The sequence below is a fragment of the Corvus kubaryi genome, unplaced genomic scaffold (assembly GCF_017639235.1).
Source record: "Corvus kubaryi isolate FWS band 111438036 unplaced genomic scaffold, C.kubaryi_AGA036_p1.0 37392, whole genome shotgun sequence".
Taxonomy (NCBI): Eukaryota; Metazoa; Chordata; class Aves; order Passeriformes; family Corvidae; genus Corvus; species Corvus kubaryi.
The window spans coordinates 3,866,460-3,888,427 of NW_024581131.1; the positions used below are offsets into that span (position 1 = coordinate 3,866,460).

A 21,968-nucleotide genomic window follows, 5' to 3' on the forward strand; every position below is an offset into this window, starting at 1 on the left:
TCTTAAGAAAAGCAGTAGTCAGGTTGCAAGCAGTGATCCTGCCTCTCTAGCCAGCCTTAGAGAGGCCTCACCTGGAGTGCTCTGTCCAATTCTGGGCTCCCCAGCTTGAGAGAGACAAGACACTACTGGAGAGAATCCAGTGGAGGGCCATGAAGATGCTTAGGGCACTGCAGCACCTCAGAGGGAGCAGGGCCTGTTTAGAGGAGAGACAACTGCGAGGGGACCTTATCAAAGTCTATAAGTATCTGAAGGGAGGGTGTCAAGAAGATGGGGCAAGACCCTTTTCAGTAGTGCCCAGCTACAGGACAAGGGCATTGGGCACAAACTGAGATACAGAAAGTTCCATCTGAATATGAGGAAAATAATTTTTGAGGGTGACACAGCACTGTAAGAGACCGCACAGAATGGTTGTGGAGTCTCCTTCTCTGAGATATTCAAAACTCACCTGGACATAATCCCATGCAACCTGCTTTAGGGGAACTCGTTTTAGCCGGCAGGTTGGACCAGATGATCTCTGGTGGTCCCTTCCAACCCCAACCATTATGTGAATGCTAAATGGAACAGAAATCCAAATCGGAAGCCACACAACACAGAAATCTGGACTTCAAATATCATGACTGCATTTCAGTAAACTGCCTTACAAAAAAAAACAAACCCAAAAACCAAAAAATTCCTCCCCCCGCAAAGTATTCTGCTCTTTTAGTGCCAAGAACTGTGTGCAAAACACTCCAGGCAGTCTGTTCCCTCTTGACAGATTCATTCAGCAAAGCCAGAGCTGTGCTTGTGACATAATTGCTTTCATAATGTATTTGACAGACAGAGAGCCAGGAGCCATATCTCTGTCTCTGATAGCTAGATAAATAGATGAGGAAGAGAGATGAGAGCTTATTTTTCTATCTCTTCTGACAGACAGACTTATATCGGTCTCCTGTCAATTCTATTCTTCTCTTAAACATGGTGAGAAATTCAGAGGCAATACAGAAGGTGGGAATTGTACCTAGCTGCAGTCCAGGTCTTTTTGAGAGACACAAATTCTGATTCTCTGTCTCAGCATGGTTATGAATATTGCAAATGTGCTGTTTCCTTTTTGGAGTGCCAAGTAGCACTGTGAGCTTCTGATTTTGGGTGTTCAAAGTGATATCCTTCTGTCTGATTTCTAAAGGTGCAAAATAGTAACATGGCGCTCAGGGAACTGGCCTCACCCTTGCAGCCATTGCACAAGCCAGCTGGCACAGGGCAAAGTAAATGTTTTCAAAAGGTCCAAGAACAGAAGTGTTAGCTTCCACAACCCTCCCTTCAACACATGGCTGGCTGAGTTGAAGAGAGAGGAAAAAAAAAAAGACAAATTTTGTTCCTTCTAAAGAACAAGGCACAAAAATCTGAAAATAGTTTGTCATCTATACTCCCAAGTCCCTCCCTATGCTTGTCAGTCACTGGATGCTAAGAGTGCTCTGTGGTTGTGCCATTTTCCATCCTTCTCTTTGGATGACAGAGCTTTTGCACAGCTTTACAGTGAACTAGACTGGGAAAGCAATCACATTAAATCTTTTTCCTTTCTTGCGATGGATTAATTTTTGGATGGATCAATCAGTTTCTCCCTTGGCTTGGCACACAGTCACAGACACTTGTGAGGGCACATGGGAGATGGCACGAGGGTCGGAACAAGAGAGCCGGACAAAGGGAGGCTCAGCTTCATTGAGATGCTGTTCCATCTTGTGCTGGGTTTAAAGTGCTCACTGAAGTGTAGCCATAGGATCCTTAAGGCTATGTCTAGCTCACTTCAGGAAGAGAGAGTCTTACTATCATAGCACAGAGTCTGGCCTTAGGTTATTTACCCTAGGGAGAAAATACTTTAAGAGAGCCTAACTAGTTTGTCATGAATAGCTCACTACAGTAAATCCGATCAACACTGCTCTGAAATGCAGTTGCTTTTGAATGTGTGACTATGTGTGAGTCACAGAAGTTATGAACGCCCAATTCTTAACTCAGTTGTGAGAAATTATAACAAAAATGTTGTCAATAACACTGAGAGAAAAGCAAAAGTCATCTGAAGAAAAACATGAATCACTACCTAAATCATTTAGTTGACAGCAACAGGAAACAGACAAAGTTCTACTGATGAACTCTGGATGCCTTTAGTTTTGCCTACGGTGCTAGAAGTTTTATGCTTCTGCTTAGAGAACCCTGACTTCTGTGGTTCTGTACACTTCTGCTTTGACTTGAACAAAATATTCTCTATTGATGGTTCCCTGAGACTGAGAAGGCTTGGGAAGAGCTAGGAGGAAGCAAGATTTAATTGACAGTTTGAAGTCTACCATCACATATGCTCTAGCTGAGATCCTGACTCAGTGGCTAGACACTGGCAGCTTTTTCTGAGAAAGGAAAACAAGCCTTCCCTATAGCCTGAGCTTTTTCCAAATTCCCAGAACTTGCCAAATCTTGTCCCCTATACTGAGAGAAAAATGACAGTCTGTTCTGTAAAGCATGCAGTAATCATGTATTTGTGATCACTCCTGTTTAAGGGCAAACTGAAGCCAATTCATGGCTTTTCCAGTTTTCAGTACCAAGTCATTTAATATATGCATGGTTCAGAGCTGCTGCTCCACTATTGCGATTAAATGACAAAAGTACAGCTCTAGGGAATGGTAACTTAACAAATGGAGTTTTTATTTCATCTTTGGAACTCAGCAGTTCACATCCTGACATTTGCAGATGGGGGAAAGAGACATTGCCCCACTAGCACTGAAAACTAAACCATTGTCTAACTGAAAAGCAAAACCAGATGAGCTGCAAGTCTGTAACATGTAAATATTCTTCACTTCCCACTTATCAGGGAGTATGATATTCTCCTTGCTGCCTTTGCCAAAAGCATGAGTGACAGACTTTCTACACTCTGAATCCAGACATAGGATGTCATATGCTGGCTTTCTGCCCATTAGCATATGGCTGAAGAGACTTGAAACTGGTTGGATAAAAGGAGAGTTTTTTCAGCCTGGAAAACAATTTTCATGTTATACTGAGGTCGGGGTAGATCTGGCAGATGAAAGATGTATGAAGATTATGTAAACAGACTGTTACTAAAACATGTAGCTTGATATTCTAGAACATAGCAATGAAAAGAGTTGTAAAATAGGACTCTGGTGCTTTGGATTACTTAAAAAATTAAACCAGTGCTAAAACTTTCTATTCACAAGATGACAGAATGGTTACTGGTATATCAAACTACACTTGCAAAGTAAGAAGCTCTCTGCGAGTTTCCATTTAATTCTAAATGATCAATGAACCCGGAGGACAAAGGCACAGAATGAGTCACTGGTTTCTTACCCAGTGAAGCCCCTACTACTACAGCTGGCCTGGTGGCTTTCAGACTGTACACATGCAGCCTAAACCTCTGACTGCTTATTTTCCTGCAGCTTTCATGCTGGTGAGCTGGGCAAAGCTACGACGACTTCAGTAACAAAAAGATGTATTTGTACAGCAGTACATTGTGCAGAAGCTTTCTACACAGCTCCCCCTGAACATCTGCATTTATAGGTTTAGACAGCTAAGCTACTGTGAGTACATTGGAATGATTTACCTTTAGGGTGATGAGCCTTAAACGGTAATCGTCTGCTTGTATGACTCTGTTAACTGTGATTTCTATTCCTTCATAGGTGACCTGTTCCTCTGGCCAATACTCTGTGCATTTCTGTGTGCAATATAAAACAAATCCAGTTAAGCAGGTATCGAGGGAGGTTCCGTTTTTTTTCTCCTCTGAAACTGAATATAGCACATGCCCAGACAAATATGAATAAATTTTGTTTCTATAATAAGAACAAGTTTTCACTTACTAAACAGGGACCACATTTCAGCTGATTTTTGCTGCATCCATAATAGCCTGATTGCTTGATTAAAAATGCACAAATCAAGTAATTACTAACCAATGCTTTTAAATACACACATCCTTATTTATCTTTATGCAACTGATGTGCATTTTGAAGGTTCATTAGAGAGGCTGGTGGCAATGTGCTTGTGTTTTTAAATTAATTCTTTTCTTAAGATAATAATGATTAGTGTAATATACACTAGTTACCAATATATCTGTGCTGCATATATACTGATGTAGAAACACAAAGTATAGCTTTTCTATTTTTTATAAAGGCTCAATGTTCTCTGAATATAAAATGATCATTTGCATATGTTTTTGCACAAAATAACATGACTGGGGATGTTTGGGGAAATAGATTATGTATCAAAATCCACTTAAAATTGTCAGTGAGACTCTTTCAAAGCTAGGGAACTAAAAGGCAGCAATAGCTGTGAGAGAGATTGGACTACTACATTTGATTTTGCCAAAAACCAGTAAGAGATGCAGCCAGCACAACCTGACACTTAGAAACACAGAAACTATAGTCCATTTGCAGATCTACTTTGTGGTACTGATATACTAGAGATGAGCCAGTGAAAATCTGTAAGCACACCTATAAACTGTTGATTATCATACAGAAATTGGGTACTTCCTCAACAAAATGTGCATAAAGACATCAAATCATAATAAATGCCAGATAAGGCAGCAACAACTCTACTGATTAAAGATGTTCAACCTTAGCAATTAAGGGGTACTATTGCTTTTGATTCCTTTAGAGAGAACTTCCAAGGTTGCCTGCAAATAGAGCTGGGTTAGGAGAGGTTTCAGGTCAGCTGGGAGAGGAAAATGGTAAAACCAACAGTAGGAGAATCAGACAGCAAAACAGGACTTGCAGTAAACTGAATTGAAAGAAAGGCCCACATCTTCTCTGAGCCTGAAGAATTTAATGCTGGCTCTGACTGCACAGGCCACTGAACTAGGCCTCTGAAGGAGGGCTAAAAATGACGGTGGTTTTGTATGCAGTTTCTCTAAACTAATCAATATGCAAAGGCAGAGACAGGCATTTCAAGATGGTGCACAAATTAGTTCATGGGCAAGGAATGACGCGAATGAGGCAGTCTGAGGAAAAGGCTCCCTTGTGATAATGCAAGAAGCTATTTCATTATCACAGGGGAGTAGGTATCTGCTGTTCAACAAACCTCAGGAAAGATGATGCTTGTAAGATTCCTCTTTTACACAGCTGTACACAGTCTTGAAGGAAACAAGTTGAATCATTTTGCTCTCCCCCACCAAATGTAATTCCACTTGAGGAGAAAGACTAACAACAGAAAAGCACCTTGCATAGTTACTGAGTGAAAATTTTTGTGTGGGAGAATCAAGTGTTGTTCCATCTGCACAGTACATCAGTTAATAACCCACTGGGAGTGTGGCCCACCATGTCTCTGTAAAGTTTTTTATGCAGATTGTGTTTTTTCTTCTTCTACTCATAAACTGCAGAATCCACTGCAAAAATTGTTGAGAGTGCTATCAGCTATCAATAGCACAGACATTGCTCTGCTTAAAGGAGTAGAGTAAGATTGCCCACTCATTTCTGTGGGCTGTCTGTCAGTTCAGATTAGAAGTGACAGAGGGCTGAGGTACAAAGCTTTTAATACTCACATCAGCGAAGTCATTGCACTGAGGAGAGACACAAAGCCTCTCTTACTAGCATCACTGCCGAACAAAACTTTTGGGTTTGAATCTATGTACTTTGAGTCCTGTTATTCATATATTAATATATGTGTTGCAGGTAAATGGCGTGAATATAGAAGACATTTACATGAAAGGACCCTGGATTTATGGCTGAGATTCCTGACACCATTAATTTTTTGGCACAATATGTACCAGAAAAGACTCAGCAGCTCTTGTGATATACAGGCCGTAGCAAGCTGCAGTTCTATAGTGCATCAGCACTGCAGTGCACTGCTTCCCAAGACTGACAAGAGGGGTGAAACACTTGGTCAATGCTGGTAAGAGGCAATTCAGACACAAAGGTTATTTTGCACTCCTGTTACACAATCTTGCTATGAAAACTATAGTGGAAGAACATATCACCAGATATGTCATTCAGGACCAGCATTTCCTCTGCGTCTTCTTTAAACCTCAAAGTCCTCAAAAAATTCTGGGGCACTGACTGTGTCATGACATTTTAATGTTGTATGTGCCAGAAACCAGCAACTTTGATTAATGAACAAGTTATTGCTTCAATGCTGCTGCTCAGATACAGGCAGATGCAAGTTTAAAACATTAGTGAAAACAAAACATTTAGATCAGCAACATACTCTGCTGTGCATCAGCAATGCCTTGACAGGACATGTCCAATGAGCCAGCTGTCATAACTGACCATTTTTAACTTGCAAAGTGTGATAATTCTGTGTCAGTCTTGTTCATGTCGTCTTTTCAGTGAAGTTCAAGGTTAAATTAATCTACTTTATAACTATGAAAAGCTAAAGGTTTGTGCACATGTATGATTATGGGCACTAAGCTTCCAGCTAGCAGATAAGCCATTATAACTCTGTCTATATGCTGGATGTATGCTCATATTCTTTGGCTTCTAAGCATCTAAAGCTTCTTCTCCAAAGCAAAATCCCTCACCTAAATTACTAATCCGTTCCCAAGGACAAGCCTGACATACGCTGCTGATGCAGCTTAAACTTTGGATATCTCCACTCAACCTTGATGCTAGTGGTGAGGGAGGATGCAGAGTCCAACACATGACCAGACCACTTTCTCACATCCTACACTGCCATTAAAGGCACATGTGAGCTCAGCTACCTGTCTGTGAGCTGAAGCCCAGGCACAAAGTTCTTGCAACTCTGCTATGGGGGAAAGATTTCAGCAGGTAAGTAATGAACAGCTGGAGGGCTGCAGTATTATAAACTGAAAAAAAAAAAAAAAAAAAAATCACTTAAGGTAGATTAGCACAAACACCACTACAGTTTAATTTCTGGAAGTAGGTGGCAAATATAAAATTTCAGCATCTTAATTTCAGTATCTCATACACATTCCCTAGCCACATTCAGGGAAAGGTCCTCAATATCCAAGTCAGTTCTAGCTGTTGATTATCATACAGAAATTGGGTACTTCCTCAACAAAATGTGCATAAAGACATCAAATCATAATAAATGCCAGATAAGGCAGCAACAACTCTACTGATTAAAGATGTTCAACCTTAGCAATTAAGGGGTACTATTGCTTTTGATTCCTTTAGAGAGAACTTCCAAGGTTGCCTGCAAATAGAGCTGGGTTAGGAGAGGTTTCAGGTCAGCTGGGAGAGGAAAATGGTAAAACCAACAGTAGGAGAATCAGACAGCAAAACAGGACTTGCAGTAAACTGAATTGAAAGAAAGGCCCACATCTTCTCTGAGCCTGAAGAATTTAATGCTGGCTCTGACTGCACAGGCCACTGAACTAACTTCTGTTTGCTGGCTTAGTGTCTGTGCTGAAAATATCTGCTGGAGTACGGATAAAAATACAGACTGGATGTAACAGCATTACCTCATTCATCTCTTCTATATTGGTAATCATGACAATGATGGGAGAGCGCTCCTGCCACACCATTCTCCAGAAGTCAGTGACAGTGTTAACTATCGGTCCCTGAGTAGCAATATATACCTTTTCCTGTCCTCCATAGCCCTGCCAACAAAACAACAAGAGATCAGTTTTAACAGGGATGTCCACCACAACCTTGCAGGTTCACCCTTTAAAACAGAGAGCTATCCTGGTTGAAATGCTGACTCCATGGCACCAGCTCTCCTCTCTGTCTCTCTCCTGCACACGTGCACATGGAGCGAAGGCACAGTACGGACTCACGTAATTCCAGCAAAGAGTGTCCAACAGCCTTGAGGTGACTCTGGCTAGGTCATGAGCCTTATTCAGGCTGATTATCCACTGCCTTGGTTAGGCCAGCTGACAAGGAATTTGCATCAAGAACTGCAGAAGTATGTTTCTGTCTGGTCTGAATCTGTACAGGTGCACTTTGAGATTTGGGTTTCAGCTAATGTAAGCAGGAGAGAAGAGCAATCAGATCAGCTAGGATGCCTTTAAAAGCCAGTGTATGTTGCAATTCTGTTTACATTAACAGGCTGATAGAGGCCGGGCAGACACACTGGGCTACGGAGCTCTTACCCTGATGTAGTTAGCATTGATGTAAGAGCTGAGGGGGTCGTCCTGATCAGCTGAGGTAAGGCACACTCTGCTGTGAGGATCTGAAAGGTGTAAGGAGATAAGGAATAGTTTATCAGTTGCTCAGAGGAAAGAGACACACGAAACTATTTTGTACAGTGAGACATTTACATGCATTTGTGGCCATCACAGCAGATGTGAGTGGCCTTGGAAAGCCCCCATGTTAAAAGTTACCATTAAAAAAGGGAAAGGATGGTTGGGCTAATTTGCAGCCTTCTGACAGTTTCACCCACTCTCTGAAGCCTGACTTAATTGGTCCTGTTGCAGAGTCAGTGTCTCAGCATGACTCTGGAAAAACACTTTTCTGCTCCAGGAAATTATTTCTCCATCAGTTAGGTCAACAGACTCATTCTGGCTTCAAAGACATTAGAATATTTTTTGTGAAATGACAGCGAACAGCTTTTCTCCCAAAACACAAACATGCATTTCTTGCACCCAGGCAAGCCAGATGACAACAACTCTTTCCATGTTTCATCTTGCAATGAACCGAACTCCAAGATGTGCTATTACCAATTACAATGGTTATAGAGAAATTAAAGAATATTAACAGTCTCTTGCATTTTAAGTCACTTCAGTACTTGAGTCTCCTTCATTGAGGCTGTTTATGAAGCATTATTCTTGTTCTAGTAAGATGACAAAAGAAAACATTATTCCACTTAAGAAGTTCAGTCCAATTCCCACTGAAGTCAATGGCTGTTTCACTGATTTTAATGGGAACTGACACAGGCCCACGTTCATCCACTTTGACCAATGCTACCCAGTTTGTTACCATTGACAAGGAATACTGTCCTGACAGAGGCCTCAGCAAACAGCAACAGTGTATATCACCAAGATAATATTAAAAACAAACCACAGGTGCATTTTTGATTAAAAAATTCAGCTGGCTTAGAAAGCAGAATAAAATAAAATCTATGCAAAAATTGTGCTTTACCCAATATCATATTAAGGACTAAGCACACAGTAATTTTTACAGTGCTACAAACACAGACTCAGCATGAAATGCTGCCCTCAGACAGACCAGATTCATGTTTACTGGGATCTTTGCCTTTGAAGCATAAAGCAAATGTTTAGGTCTCCTTGCTACCCCTCTTTACTGCTAGCACCAAGCCCAGTGAGATGGAGGCAGTGGGATAAGAGTGAACACGCAGCCCTCACCTTCCCTCAGCAATATCAAGCCATCCTGTGGCCACAGCCAGGGACTAAAGTTGCTGAAAGTTCATTCAGAAAAAATACTACAATCATAATAAGGCCAGAATAAGGTTGTTAACCTTTAGAGAGATGGTTGGGTAGAAATCAGTTATGAGATGAAGAGGTCAAAGTGACAACAACGGGTGCTAGCATATACTCATATGGCTGAGATGAGGAGATACCAAATTCAGAATATACAGATCACTTAGAGATCTGGCACCTTGAGCATCTGAAATCAATATCCACTTTTACAATCTTCCCATTCCAGCAAAACCAGTGAATTAATACTTGAACAAATCACCTCAGCCATTAGCACAGCAAGAGTGAAAGGTGGTTAAATGCTTTTACACTTCTGGTCTGAGGTAGAGTACAAAGTCATCCAAAGAGTTGCACACATTGGGCTGCAGCTGCTGGAGTTTTAAGACATTAAAAAATTCTCTTTTGAAACCATTTCCAATCCAGATTCATTGACTGTTAGGTACAGCTGAGGACAGTTTTGACTTCACTGCACTTATATTTGCTAACCTGACATTGGATGTTTTGCATTTTGCAAAAGACTACTGTGGATGGTGGCACCATCTTCCAACATCAGCTTAGAGAGAGGAAAAAAAAAAAAAAGAGGTATGACATCCAATCATATCACTTTTCAAAGTATCTTAAAGTATGAGAGAGGGAAAAATGATGGCACTCGTAAAAATTTGTACCAAAATGTTTCTCAAAACTCCTACTCCTGCCTACAAATAAAGTTAGTGTAATAGAAAAGAAAAATACTTTTCTGTGTCATCTAAATGGCATCAGGCCAGTTCCTAATATTCTCAGTCTGCATTTGAAAAAACCTCAGGAAAATACGGTTGCTAGAATTTGGTCTTTCAAAAGGAATTTAATCAAAGAAATCGCTAAGTAACATCTGAATAAACACACCAAGTTCTTGGGTACAACTTTTAAGCAGCACCAAATGATGCAATTCTAATAACTAAAAAACCTACGTTTCCCTGAGGATCAGCAGCATTTTGGTTCTTCATGCTCTGTACCTCTTTGGAAATTTGATTTATGCTTTGAAGCCATGCTGCTGCTCCATAAACATGGCTTTTGGACAATACATCGTGGTGGCAGTACACTTCATGCACTCTGGAAAGGAAAATGTAAAGCCCTCCAGCATGTGGAATAAACCACCCTGCCTCAGTGACTTAAAAAGCAGAAACTTACTTGGGAGAATTGTTTTGTAGCGATTCTTACGCACTAAGCCTGGAATATCATATTCCTTTGGATCAACAAAGTTCATTGGAATTTCCTATTAAAAAAAAGAAAAACAGAAAACCCACGAAAACATAAGAGACAGTAGGTAGTATTATTAGATTCACAGGAGGTATAAAAAACCCCAAGCCCATTATGTCCTCCCTGCGAGGGAGGCAAAGTGATGAAGTCAGCTGGGACATATTGTACAGTACTTCTACCAACTTACCACCAAAGTATGATTGATGTTTCCTTTAACTGTCACTGGCTTTCTTTTCTGCAATCCTTCATGTGAAAAAGCTCCTAGTGACTAATTCATTGAGTAACACGCATGACATGTTCACTCCTAATATTATTAGAACTGAATTGCAAGTGTAGGCACAGAGCAATGCAAGAGGTGGAACGCAAGACACTGCTCCAAGAGGATGGACCTCAGCACCATCCCTTCTGACTCACATCGCTTCCTCTCTGAGGGTGGAAGTTAATAATTTGCTAGGGACTTGCACCAGCGACAAAGTATGACACACATTATGACAGGCTGGCGTGCTGACCTAACTCCATGGAGGTGGGGGAGCATCACTGCTTTGCTCATCGTGCTGTCAAACTCCATGGAAAAGGAAAGCAAAGGGGAATTCAGGGATTGCCTGCTCTCCTCATCGCTGATGCGCAGAACACACAAAGATGGAGGGGCCTCCTGTTCTCCACTGCTCATCCCCTGCAAGAAGCAGCCAACGCCAGGCAGGAACAAACAGGAACCTTCTGCCAGTTGGAGTCAGTGGGCAGGCGAAGAGAAGGGATGTGTTCACCAGGCTCAGCAGAGGTAAGGCTCATGGGGACTGGCAGGCAGAGCTGGTCATCCCAGCTGCTGCACACTGGATTTGAGAGACCACTACAGGACTCGAGTAAGACAAGACTCACTCTGAGAAAAATTAAGATAGCAGAGCTATGGACTGTAGAAACATAAAATCATTAAGGCTGAAAATGACCTCTAAGGTCATTGAGTCCAACCTTTCACCTAGCACCTTCACATTCACCGCTAAGCCATGTCCCTAAGTGCCACATCCACATGTTTATGAACACTTTCAGGGATGGTGATTCCACCACTTCCTTGGGCAGCCTGTTCCAGTGCTTCACCCTTTCAGAGAATAATTTTTTCCTAATATCCAATCTAAACCTGCCCTGGAACAACTTGAGGTCAGTTCTGGAACCTTAGAAGGCTATCTCTGCTCTATCTCTTACAAAGCACTGAGCATACTGTTGGCTTTACTGAGGCAAATAAGGACACATTATTTGCTGAAGTAATTTCCTATCAATTTGGAGAACTGCATAGGAACAAAATTTTCATATTTTTCTCAATTGTTCCTTGGTATTTAGTCAACCCAAACTCTTCTTGAGCCAAGCTCCATGGGCCGTTTTTGGGTCTTAAGTCATTCACCATGCTAGCCAATTCTTGGTGAAATCAACAGGACTCCTGTCTGAGTAAAAACTCTAAATCTAGTAAGAATTTCAGGATTTAGCCCTGCAAACGTCCATTCTGACTTTTCTTCCAAAATGAAACAGCTACTTGCTTCATCAGGGATCTGGACTTTGAAATCCAAGTAGGTTAGACAGAGTGAAAATAGAGGATAAAGAGCTAGCTGGTGGTAACTGTTTCATAAAAAAAGAACTAGTTTACAAATTTTAATTACAGAAATGACATTTTGATTGCACAGAGTTTTGTGCTCTTTCAGGTTTCATTTAAAAATGAAAATAGCTTGGGATGCCTTGGCTGTTCTATGAACACCAGGACACCTAATTCAAAATCTCTCACAGAAATGAAACATATTTTTTTCCTACTTCAAACATTATTATCTTTGCTTGAAAGCTACAGTGTAGCTCAGAGACTGATTAAACTGTGTGTGGACTAGTTTAGCAGTCAGTTCAGACACCAAGTGAACATTCCCTCCCTAAAAGAGCAAGAGATGCTTTAAAGAATCAGGGCTTTGCCTACACAAAAGCTGCTTTCCTTCAACTTGTACTGCACTAAGTGAATTAAGGACCACAGATACCTCGTGTTCTGTTTTAAAACAGAGGCCCAGACTATCCCCTTCTTCTTGTAAAGTGAAAAAACCCCTGAAACTGCACAAGGAGGGAGGACAGCAAGTGATAATCAGAGTGTTAGTCTTTCCCTTTCAGACACTTAGAGGTCATGAAGAGTTCAGGCTGAAAGGGCTGTAATGCTGCAAAACAATCTTCCTCCTGCTCTACTGAGATTTCATGCTTAAGAGAATATTTGACATGGCAGTATTAACTTCAGTAGCTTTTGATCACATGCTCTGAAACACCTCAGCATGAGAAGTCTGAGCCTTGGTTACCTCCCATCTTGAGCAGGAATCTACAGCCCTGACTAATACACATAATGCAGCCACTGCAGCATTTTGCATATTATTTTTTTTTTTTGTCAGGTATGATAAACATGACAAACATGACAATACCTATGACATGGAACTCAACCAATTAGGGAAGAAACTAAATAACATGCAAAGATTAAAAAAGCTAGGGTACTCACTACTCTAAAATGTATCTGACCTTTATCCTAACCTACGTAGAAATCAAATTTGCGACTGCTTGCTTCAGCTGTGTAAGTGTATTTTTTCCAAAATGAGGCAAAGAATCTTTTTGCCCAAGTATTAGCAGATACAGTGAGCCAAGGAAACATTTTCAGAATCCTAAAAGCAACTGACAGAGAAGCTTACAACTAGTAAATTATTTTTGTGCAGAAATCCCCCCCCAGTAATATATACTTTCTATAGCTCCTGCTGAATGACAGAGCCACACTGTGTTTCAGGTAACCTAAGAACATTTAGATTTGCAAAGTAGTTCCACATTAAGCATTCAACAGCAAAGAGGGTGGATTAGCACTAATTTCATCCCTAGGGCAGCTCCAGACACATTTCAAGAAGTTATGCCTATAGCAAATGTGGCTTTTCTTCTATACTCTAGTGATTTTTTTTTTTTTTTTTTTTTTTGTTAAAAACGTAATATATGTCAGCAAGGGACGACAAATTTGGGAATTGCATTAAATGCTTCACTGACAGAAGTGGAGTTTGCATGTACTACTTTTAGACCAGCAGAAAATAATACCAAGGTCTTCTATGGAGAGAAAACATCCCATTTTTATTGATGCTCCTAGAAGAGAGAGGTCAGACACTCACAAAGAACTCTGCCTGGAGTATGAAAGGATCCAGTGCCTTCTTGTGCAGCTCCTCCTCAGTAAGGATGTTCGATGCTGTCTGGAGGTATTCTCGGGCTGACTGTTCCCGTGGGGACATGACATAGCCAAAGCCTTGCTCAGAACAGCCTGGGGTGCACATAGCCAGTGTGAGTGAAACATTTGAACCTCTCCTGCAAAACAGAGCGGCCAAAGTTTGCTTACAACAGACCCATCACTGTCAGCAATGACAAATGAAGAACTTCAGAAAGCCACCCAGCTGGTTCTATGGGGATATTTTGGTCAGTATCTGTAAGAAAATGGGTGATACTTCTTGAGTAGACAAGACCAGAAGATTATTTTGTACACCGAAACATCCCCAGAGTAAGATCTTGGGATAAACTACCAGTTCAACGTTACTAAAGACAAGAAAAGCCAACCACTGCAGTGAATCGTTTTTCTATCTTAAAAGTGTTCTTTCCACAATTGTACATCATGAAAAATGTAAAATGAAGGTCCCGATGTTTTAACAGTTACATTAAAAGCAGAGATACTCTTTAGCGTAGAATTATTAGTGGGTTTACTCTAAGTTAGCCACACAATAAAACAAAGAAATCAAAATGCCTATTATTGAATAAAGTTTTAAAGCATTTCTGAGCTTCTGTTAATCTCACATATGATAGACAAAAGTAAGATTCAAAAGCCATCAGCGAATCTATATTTAAATATCTTTAACATAATAATAAAGCTACACAATATGATGATTACTAGGTAAAGGTTCTATACATCCACACAGTAAACCTATTTTTGATGAATCTCAGCTTGAAAAATCTAGTTAGAAGGTGTGTGCAGGAGCTATTAAAAACCCTGTAAGCACACAGGCACGGCCAGCTCAGAGAGGGGACAGAAGTCATTACTTGGATCACAGCCCTTTCCTGGACTCAGGAGTTTGTCCAGAAGAATTTGCAGCCAGCCTCCTGCTATGGTTTACAGCCATGGAGAAATGCCACTAGTGGCAGGCATGGAATCTTTAGTGACGCCTTCCAAAGGATTTCGACCTTACCCTCCTCTGTGCTATTAAGCAGCTACCACATTTCTCCCCCAAAACACATGCATTTGACAACGATTGCTTTTGGTTCTTTCAAGGTGGAAGAGGCTACCTACATAAATAGTTCTTCAGCATGAGGAAATGAGATTATTTCTTCTTCAGCAACATAGAGTGGTGTTTGAATTTAGCTGCTGACCACTCTTTTAATTGCACAGGTGGCTAAAGAATGAGAGGGAAGTAAGACAGAGAACCAGAATGGATGCCAAAGAGGCATAGGTGGGTAATTTAACAAAACACCAAACAAAGGGAAAGTGACCAACGTGTAATGTAAATGAAGTTTGTCAGGGCACAGCTCAAACCTGAAATGATGTCTGTCTTCTCAAGGACACGTGTATGTTAAAAACTAGTTTGTATCTTAAGTGTACACTTTGTATCTAGTGTGAGAACTTTAAGCAATTGCTTTCATTCTTCCACTTCTTGTTATTTGACAGGTTTTTCATTGTAATTCATTACTTTAACCAATTGATTATTCCCCAAGTGATACTCCCCAATTCTCTTGATACAGTGAGTATCTTTCGTGTAGGCTAGCAGTCATCTGAGGAGAAATGTCACATCTTCAAAGTGACAGAAATGGAATGAAATCAGGGATAGTGAAGAACACAAATGACTCACGTATTTCAAGCCCCGTCTTGCCTATAAAGAAAAACCAACAGAACTCTGATAGCAGCAGCTTCAGGGATAAGCCCCAGAGGTTACTGTGATCTCATATAAAGGTAGAATAAAACAATAAAAGGTGAAAGATTTTAGGAAAATGTTATAACAAACCATTAAGTGAGAAAAAACATTCTAAGCTCACAGAGTGCAAATTGAAAGCCGCTTCTGTAACACTCCTTTTTACTGTGTCCTGAGGTGCTTTGGAAAGTCAGCATCGTATTCTTAAAATAGAAGTTCTGTCCTTTGTTTTAAGCTTTAGAGATGAGAATTAACTATGGTTAGCACTCCAATTAAGCTTGCAAACTGAGAAATAAAGAAAGGTGGTACTTTGCTATGCTGGGCCCTTCAGTAATTTCATTCTTATTCATAACATCATCACTTTTGCACAGTTTCTTCACAGGAATTCTATCAAGACCATTTTTCTATTTCACTAAGACAAAGAAAGGACACAAAACAGAAAAAGATTTTCTTTTCATCTTGAAACTGCCCTTTCCCAGCTGTGAATCTCTCTGAGATGCTCCTGACTTGCCTGAGAAACTCCTCTTTTCAAGTTGCCCTTATGGTTCAAGCAGTGAACACCAGCTCACCCCAAATTTCATTGCTGGGTTCATTTGAATCAAATTCATTTACTTCTGAATTAACTCTTTTATATATAATAAAATACTGAAGACTACCACTTTTTCTACAGTTTGCTTCCTCCAGCATGAGTGACAGGGAAAAAAACAAACCAACAAGACCCACCTCTTTCAGAAGTAAAAGCTTTCATTGCCCTATAGGGGAATTTCATGCTATGCAGTTGCTGTCTTGATGAATGGTGAGAGACTGATACAACACAAATAGATGTATTCAGTGTAAAGAAACGATGCTTTAGAAGAGCACTTGTTGACAGCTGTCTAAGAACTGTGTGTTGTTTAGCTAATGCACTTGTATTTATGACTGGACTGAAAACAGGACGGGAAATAAAGCAGGTGCTTGACTTTAAATCCACATTTTAAAGTGACATACACAAAGGCAATGAAACTTCCTACTAGGCACAGAACTCCTAAACCCACCAAATCTGGGAGCAGACTTTTCCCTATTAGTCACATCTACCCTACCTTTCTTGCAAGCCCACGGATTTAACCGTCAGAGTAGCTGGGTCTGTCTCCGCTTTAATGTCCATTACGCAGTCAAAGACTGGAGTCTCTGGTACGGGATCCAAATCTAGGAAGTCATCCTCATTTTTATCCTCTGTCCACTCTGAGTACGTGAAGGAAGGCTGCCGGCTCACAGATTGGCGTCTGTCCTCTTGCAGCGGAAAGGGAGGGTCTGGTTGGGCTCTGAGTAGATGCCAAAACTGGAGGAAACAAACATTTAAAAAAGTTTCTGCTTGTAGCCAGCCCTTCCATACAGCCTAGGGCATGGGCCTTTAGGACAGCATCCCAGGCCTCTGCATTAGAATTGGAGAGTACTGAAGAGAACAGGAATGTTCCATGCAGGAGCAGCTTTGTGGTGCACGTTACAAGGATTCACATCTACCCATTCAAACCTGCTTTCAGCCACAGAGGTTTCCACAGAGCTGGCCAGGCTTAACTCAGGGATACAGCAGAAGTGGAATGTGCTTGTGACCATCATATGCAAGCCAATGTGATACCACTGTCCTTTTGTTCAGTTTCTTATCCTTCCCAGGCTTGCTTACAAAATAAAAGTCTGCTATTGTATTCTACAAATCATACCTCTCCTGATTTAATGGCTTTCCATCTGAAATTTACATACAGCTGTCTTGAGTACATATAATTGAGCTAAACATCTTTAATAACCTGGCACTGTATCCTGAATTTATGTATAAACCCATCACTTTTTAAAGAGGCCTAAATTTTGATGTACCTGATCCTGAGGCTCAGAATGCCCATATCAGCTCCTGGCCAGGGGGAAAGACTGTGCTATAATCTAATTATCTGATTTAAATATGGTATAACATTAAATAATTAATCCTGGGAAGTTATAGGACACAAATGCAATATCAAAGTTTATATTACAAATTAACGAAAGGTTTGAAATTGCAGGAATATAAAAAATTTCTTTTTGTATCAGTTTGCACAGATGCTGCGGTAGACTAGATGATTTGGAAGTCACATCAGTAGAGTACAAATCCTCCACATAGACCTCAGTTAAAACCAGTTAAAAATTCCATCTCTGAATTCCAGGATCTGGAACCTTAGGCCAACTTCATCCATCTACCATAGAACTAGGAGCAGTATCACTCAGGCTAATGCCATACAAACTATACTGCACTGTCATGCATCCCTTTGAGACTAAGAACAGGTCTTATTTTCCACAGTAAAAGCCTCTTCTGTCCTCTTCTTACATAGCTTTAAAATGCCCAGTTGAATTTAGAAAAGTGTCACTTTAAAAGGTCAAATTTCTCTTCCTAGGCTACTAAAGCACATTAGGAAGTCACACAGGACGGTGTCGATTTCAACATTGGGAAAGAACAGTTTGGTCACAAAGGCACTCCTCAAAGGAAAAGATCCCTTCAAGGTCTCTTCTAGGTAGCACATGGCTTAAAACCCATTTTAAGGGGAGAGGGGGAGATAGATCACTCAGCTGAGACAAAGGGGAAGATAAAGAAAACTGTCTTCATGCAACAATCTGTTGTCCACCAGGCTGGGACTGTAGAAACTCTGCCTGGTTCAATCACTATTTTCAATGTTCTGCCAGTGACTATGTTATACTACCTTCTGCAAATACTGATAAAAGCAGATTTTAGCAAACTGCAAAGCAGCACAACCTCAGGCATCTGAGAGTAAGGTAGCAAGGAGGCGGGAAGGGACAAGGCTCATGTCCTGTCTCTGAACAGTCTCTCCTTCCTAATGTCCATGTTAAAGAGAACATACTGGGCAAGACTGGTCAGAACTCACAGGACACTTCTTGTACTCTGCTGCCCAGCCACTTATCCAAAGAGCAGGGTGACACAGAGTGACATTCGTGCCTCTACTGCAGCTAGAAAACTCTTAGCACAGACCACAGGAATAGAAACCAGTGCAAGCTTGCCTACATGGAAACTGTTAGAAAACGTTTTTTTATACACAAGTTTTAACCAACACAAAAATGTGCAAAGTCTACCTTAATCTACACTGGTATTCATGTTCACTTGTAAGGAGTTCACATGCAAAGCTGTCCAAATAGAGATCAGAATTTTTGGCCACAGAAAGCTTTCATGTAATTTTACCTTCTCTGCTACGAATGGGTCAGCAATAAATGTTTTCATCCACTGAGAAATAGTTGAATATGCAAAAAAAATCACACCCTTGCTATTCAGATTTTCAGCCCAGAATGTCTTGCAGCAAGATCGCCTGGAAAATTCTTAGATGTTTTTTTTTTTTTCTTTAGCATTTGCTATTACAGAATTACCAGAAGTTTATTTTTGAGGACAAAATTAATCTGGATAAGGTACAGCAGCATCAAAAAAGCAGAAAATTGCATAAACCTGGCTAACTTTCTTGGCTACATCAGTGATCACAATAATGGAGGCATTAACTATAATTACTTTGCCTTGTGAATGGTTTTTAGAAAGTACATTTTTCCCGACATGTTAAACAGAAGATTTTGCCACTGTGCTGCCTCTGAGTGAACTTAACCATGGCACATAATATGGCATTACTTCCCAGCAGGGAGTGTGGCCAGCAAATCAAAGGATGTATTCCCCTCTCCTTGGCACTGATGAAACTGTACCTTGAATACTGTATACAAATTTGGTTCCTCCAGTTTTAGGACAGATATGGAAAAACTGAAGTGGTCCCAGTAGAGGGTTGCAAAGGAGGTCAGGGGTGGAAAAAGGTAGAGGGAACTGGGCTTGTTCAACCTGTCAAAGAGGAAGCTGGAGTGATCTAACAGTGGCCTGCAACTACTGCAAGGGCAGCTCCAGGGATGCAGCTGACACCACAAGGGACAATGGCCACAAGAGCCTGCAGAAATTCAACTCGGACATTTATGTTTGTGAAATTTGGAGAAGACACTTGGAAAAGACTATTCCCCAAAAGTGCCATGCAGCTGTGGCACAGGCACACACAGAGATTATACATCTCCATTCCTGAAGGTTTTAAAAACCTGTATGGAAAAATTCATGGCTGACCATACTGAGTGTTGGCAACAGCCCTGCTGCTCCAAGCAGGATGTTCCATTAGCAATCTCTTCCCACCTACTGTCCCATGATTCTAGGATGTACTTCATTATACTTTGCATCACTCAAACAGCATGTGTGTAGCACAACTCCAGCTTCCTGAGCTACCTGGGGTGCACCTCTGTAAGGACAGGAGGTGATGCTCTGCCTGCATGTTCAGTAGCTGCATTCCCACTCTAAGGGAACAGCATAGAGGGGTTTGAAAAGCCACATCCAATTAGAGCTCCCTGACAAGAAGGAGTTCTCCATAGCTCTCCCATCTACCACACAACTTTGTGCCAGTTACACAACCAATGGAGAAACACAATACCCTGCTGCTCCCCAACAGCTGACAGCTAACTAGATTAATTGTAGTCATGCCACTTAAGCTTGTTCTGCAGCTGGGGCCTTGGCCTACATCTAACAGGACTTCACATTCAGAAGTACACTGGCACTCTGGAACAGCTCCTTCTGCCACTGACATCAATGGATGATGGTCCTGTTAATGGACCACATCCCTCCTACTTCAGAGCAAACAGTCTGCCCATCTGTGGATAGAAAGAATAAAAACCATCAGTGCAATCCCAAATTCATCAAGAAATTGAGTAAGGTTGATTCCTCCACATAAAGCAAGGAGATAATTATATAGAAACAGCTCCAAAAACAGTGCTTTACAATCAACTTAGGCATAACACCAACAACTTTGGATGAATTAGACATCTTCTAAAAACTCACTGAAAAAGGGCGTGAACATAGTTTGTGCTGTATAACAACTTACCAGAGATCCTACAAATAGCAGTCCTAGAGAAGCCAAAGACAGCAGGATGTATGATACCACAACACTCCCAACTGTAGTCAGGCTCTGTGAGACAGCAGAATAGACAATGATTCATTTAGGGGCACAGTACAGTGTCTGCATGCATGTTCTTGGCAAAGTGTGCATTATGTCCCATGAAGATTTACTGATATCATACTCACCTGTGGAAAAGCTGCCATCACCACAAAAAAAAAAGCCAGGCTTTGGAGAAGACTGAAAGTGAAACCACCTCTAAGTCCCAGCATCTCAGAAGCTCCAAATCCCAGATTTCACTGCTAATGCAAACAGGAATTCTGCTTCCTACCCTCACGCTTTGCCAAAGCTGAGATCTGAATCCACAATTCAATTTTGCAGACTGGATCAATGCTTCATTGCTACAGTCAGCGTGATTTTATACAGTGGCAAAGGGCTTTAAACAAAATTTAGTACTGTTCCTGGGTTTGGGGATCTTTAAATAGAATCCAGCCACAGAGGAGTTTTCTGTGTTTTGTATGCATTCAGTGAAACACCATCAGGTTAATTCACACCACTGGCAGTGGAATTAATTCTGATGTCTTATAGCTCAGCCTGTTCTCAGTAGTAGGTACAAAATTCAATTCTAATGGGCTTCAGTGAGCAAGGAATTTTACTCTGCTTTTCTCCTGCTAGTACAGCTAATGAGAAATTTGGAGTTAAGAGCTTCCATTTGCTTATTTTAACATCAGAAGATTTATTTGCCTATACTGTTTTCAAGTGTAAATTTGCACAATAAATAGTGCTATAATAAACAGTCCTCAAACATATGCATGAACATCTGCACAGAGTCATACTTGGGGTGTTCTTGTGGTGCATTCTAGGAAACAGTTTCCTCTGTGAAGAACAATTATTGTAAGTCAAAATTATACAAATCAGTGGTTTTCTGTAAGGAACAACAATTTGTTAATGATTGAGCCACTGCAAATAAGACACAGGCAATAGTCTTTGAAGAGCTCTGTGCATAATAAAGCCAACTGCAAAAGGGCAAAGAAAAAGTGCTTCTTTCAAGAAACCCCAAAAGAGCAGGTGACATGCAGCTCATAAACACTGATATGAGAAAACAGTCTCCACTGTACTTCAATCACAAGAGGCACTGAAACAGATTTTCTATTAGCACTGCAAAGCCTCTGCCTCAAAGATTATGTACAATGGATCTAAGCATCCTGATAGCAAATATATTTAATCTGATTTTTGAAAGTAGCTGTTCACCACTTAATTAAGGTTCTGTCCACACTAGAAAAATCTGCACTGGGTATAATTACCAGTAATTTATCAGATGAATCATTCTGGTATACATGTCATCATGTCATGGTGAGAAGCTAAGCAATTTTACTGGGGTAGCTCTGTAAATATAACTGAATCTGTGCACCTAGTACACTTGAAATACATTTACTGCACACAGATATGTTCTAAACACTCAACAAAAACAGATTTTTGAGACTATGGTATGATTAGCACCTTTTATGTGGGTTGATCTGTTCTTCCAGAATTTAAGCTTCTATTCATCATAAGAAATGAAGTTCCAGCTCTCCCCTTACTGTGGGCTAAACC

The 21,968-nt window shown here is 40.8% G+C and overlaps 1 protein-coding gene across 5 annotated transcripts in view; it reads right to left on the reverse strand.

Annotated features, from left to right (window-relative positions):
- The window catches only part of PTPN5 (protein tyrosine phosphatase non-receptor type 5), a 78,247-nt gene that overhangs the window by 10,393 nt on the left and 45,886 nt on the right, over positions 1–21,968 (reverse strand). For 4 of the 5 annotated variants that reach the window (XM_042038628.1, XM_042038629.1, XM_042038627.1 and 1 more), the window contains exons 5-11: positions 20,364–20,447; positions 16,542–16,780; positions 13,687–13,876; positions 10,466–10,550; positions 8,015–8,094; positions 7,385–7,522; positions 3,578–3,688 (exon numbers count right to left, since the gene is read on the reverse strand). In XM_042038628.1, the coding sequence (XP_041894562.1) occupies positions 3,578–3,688; positions 7,385–7,522; positions 8,015–8,094; positions 10,466–10,550; positions 13,687–13,876; positions 16,542–16,780; positions 20,364–20,447 (927 nt within the window). The remainder of the gene's footprint in view (positions 1–3,577; positions 3,689–7,384; positions 7,523–8,014; positions 8,095–10,465; positions 10,551–13,686; positions 13,877–16,541; positions 16,781–20,363; positions 20,448–21,968) is intronic. The other variant, XM_042038631.1, reaches the window with a different exon arrangement.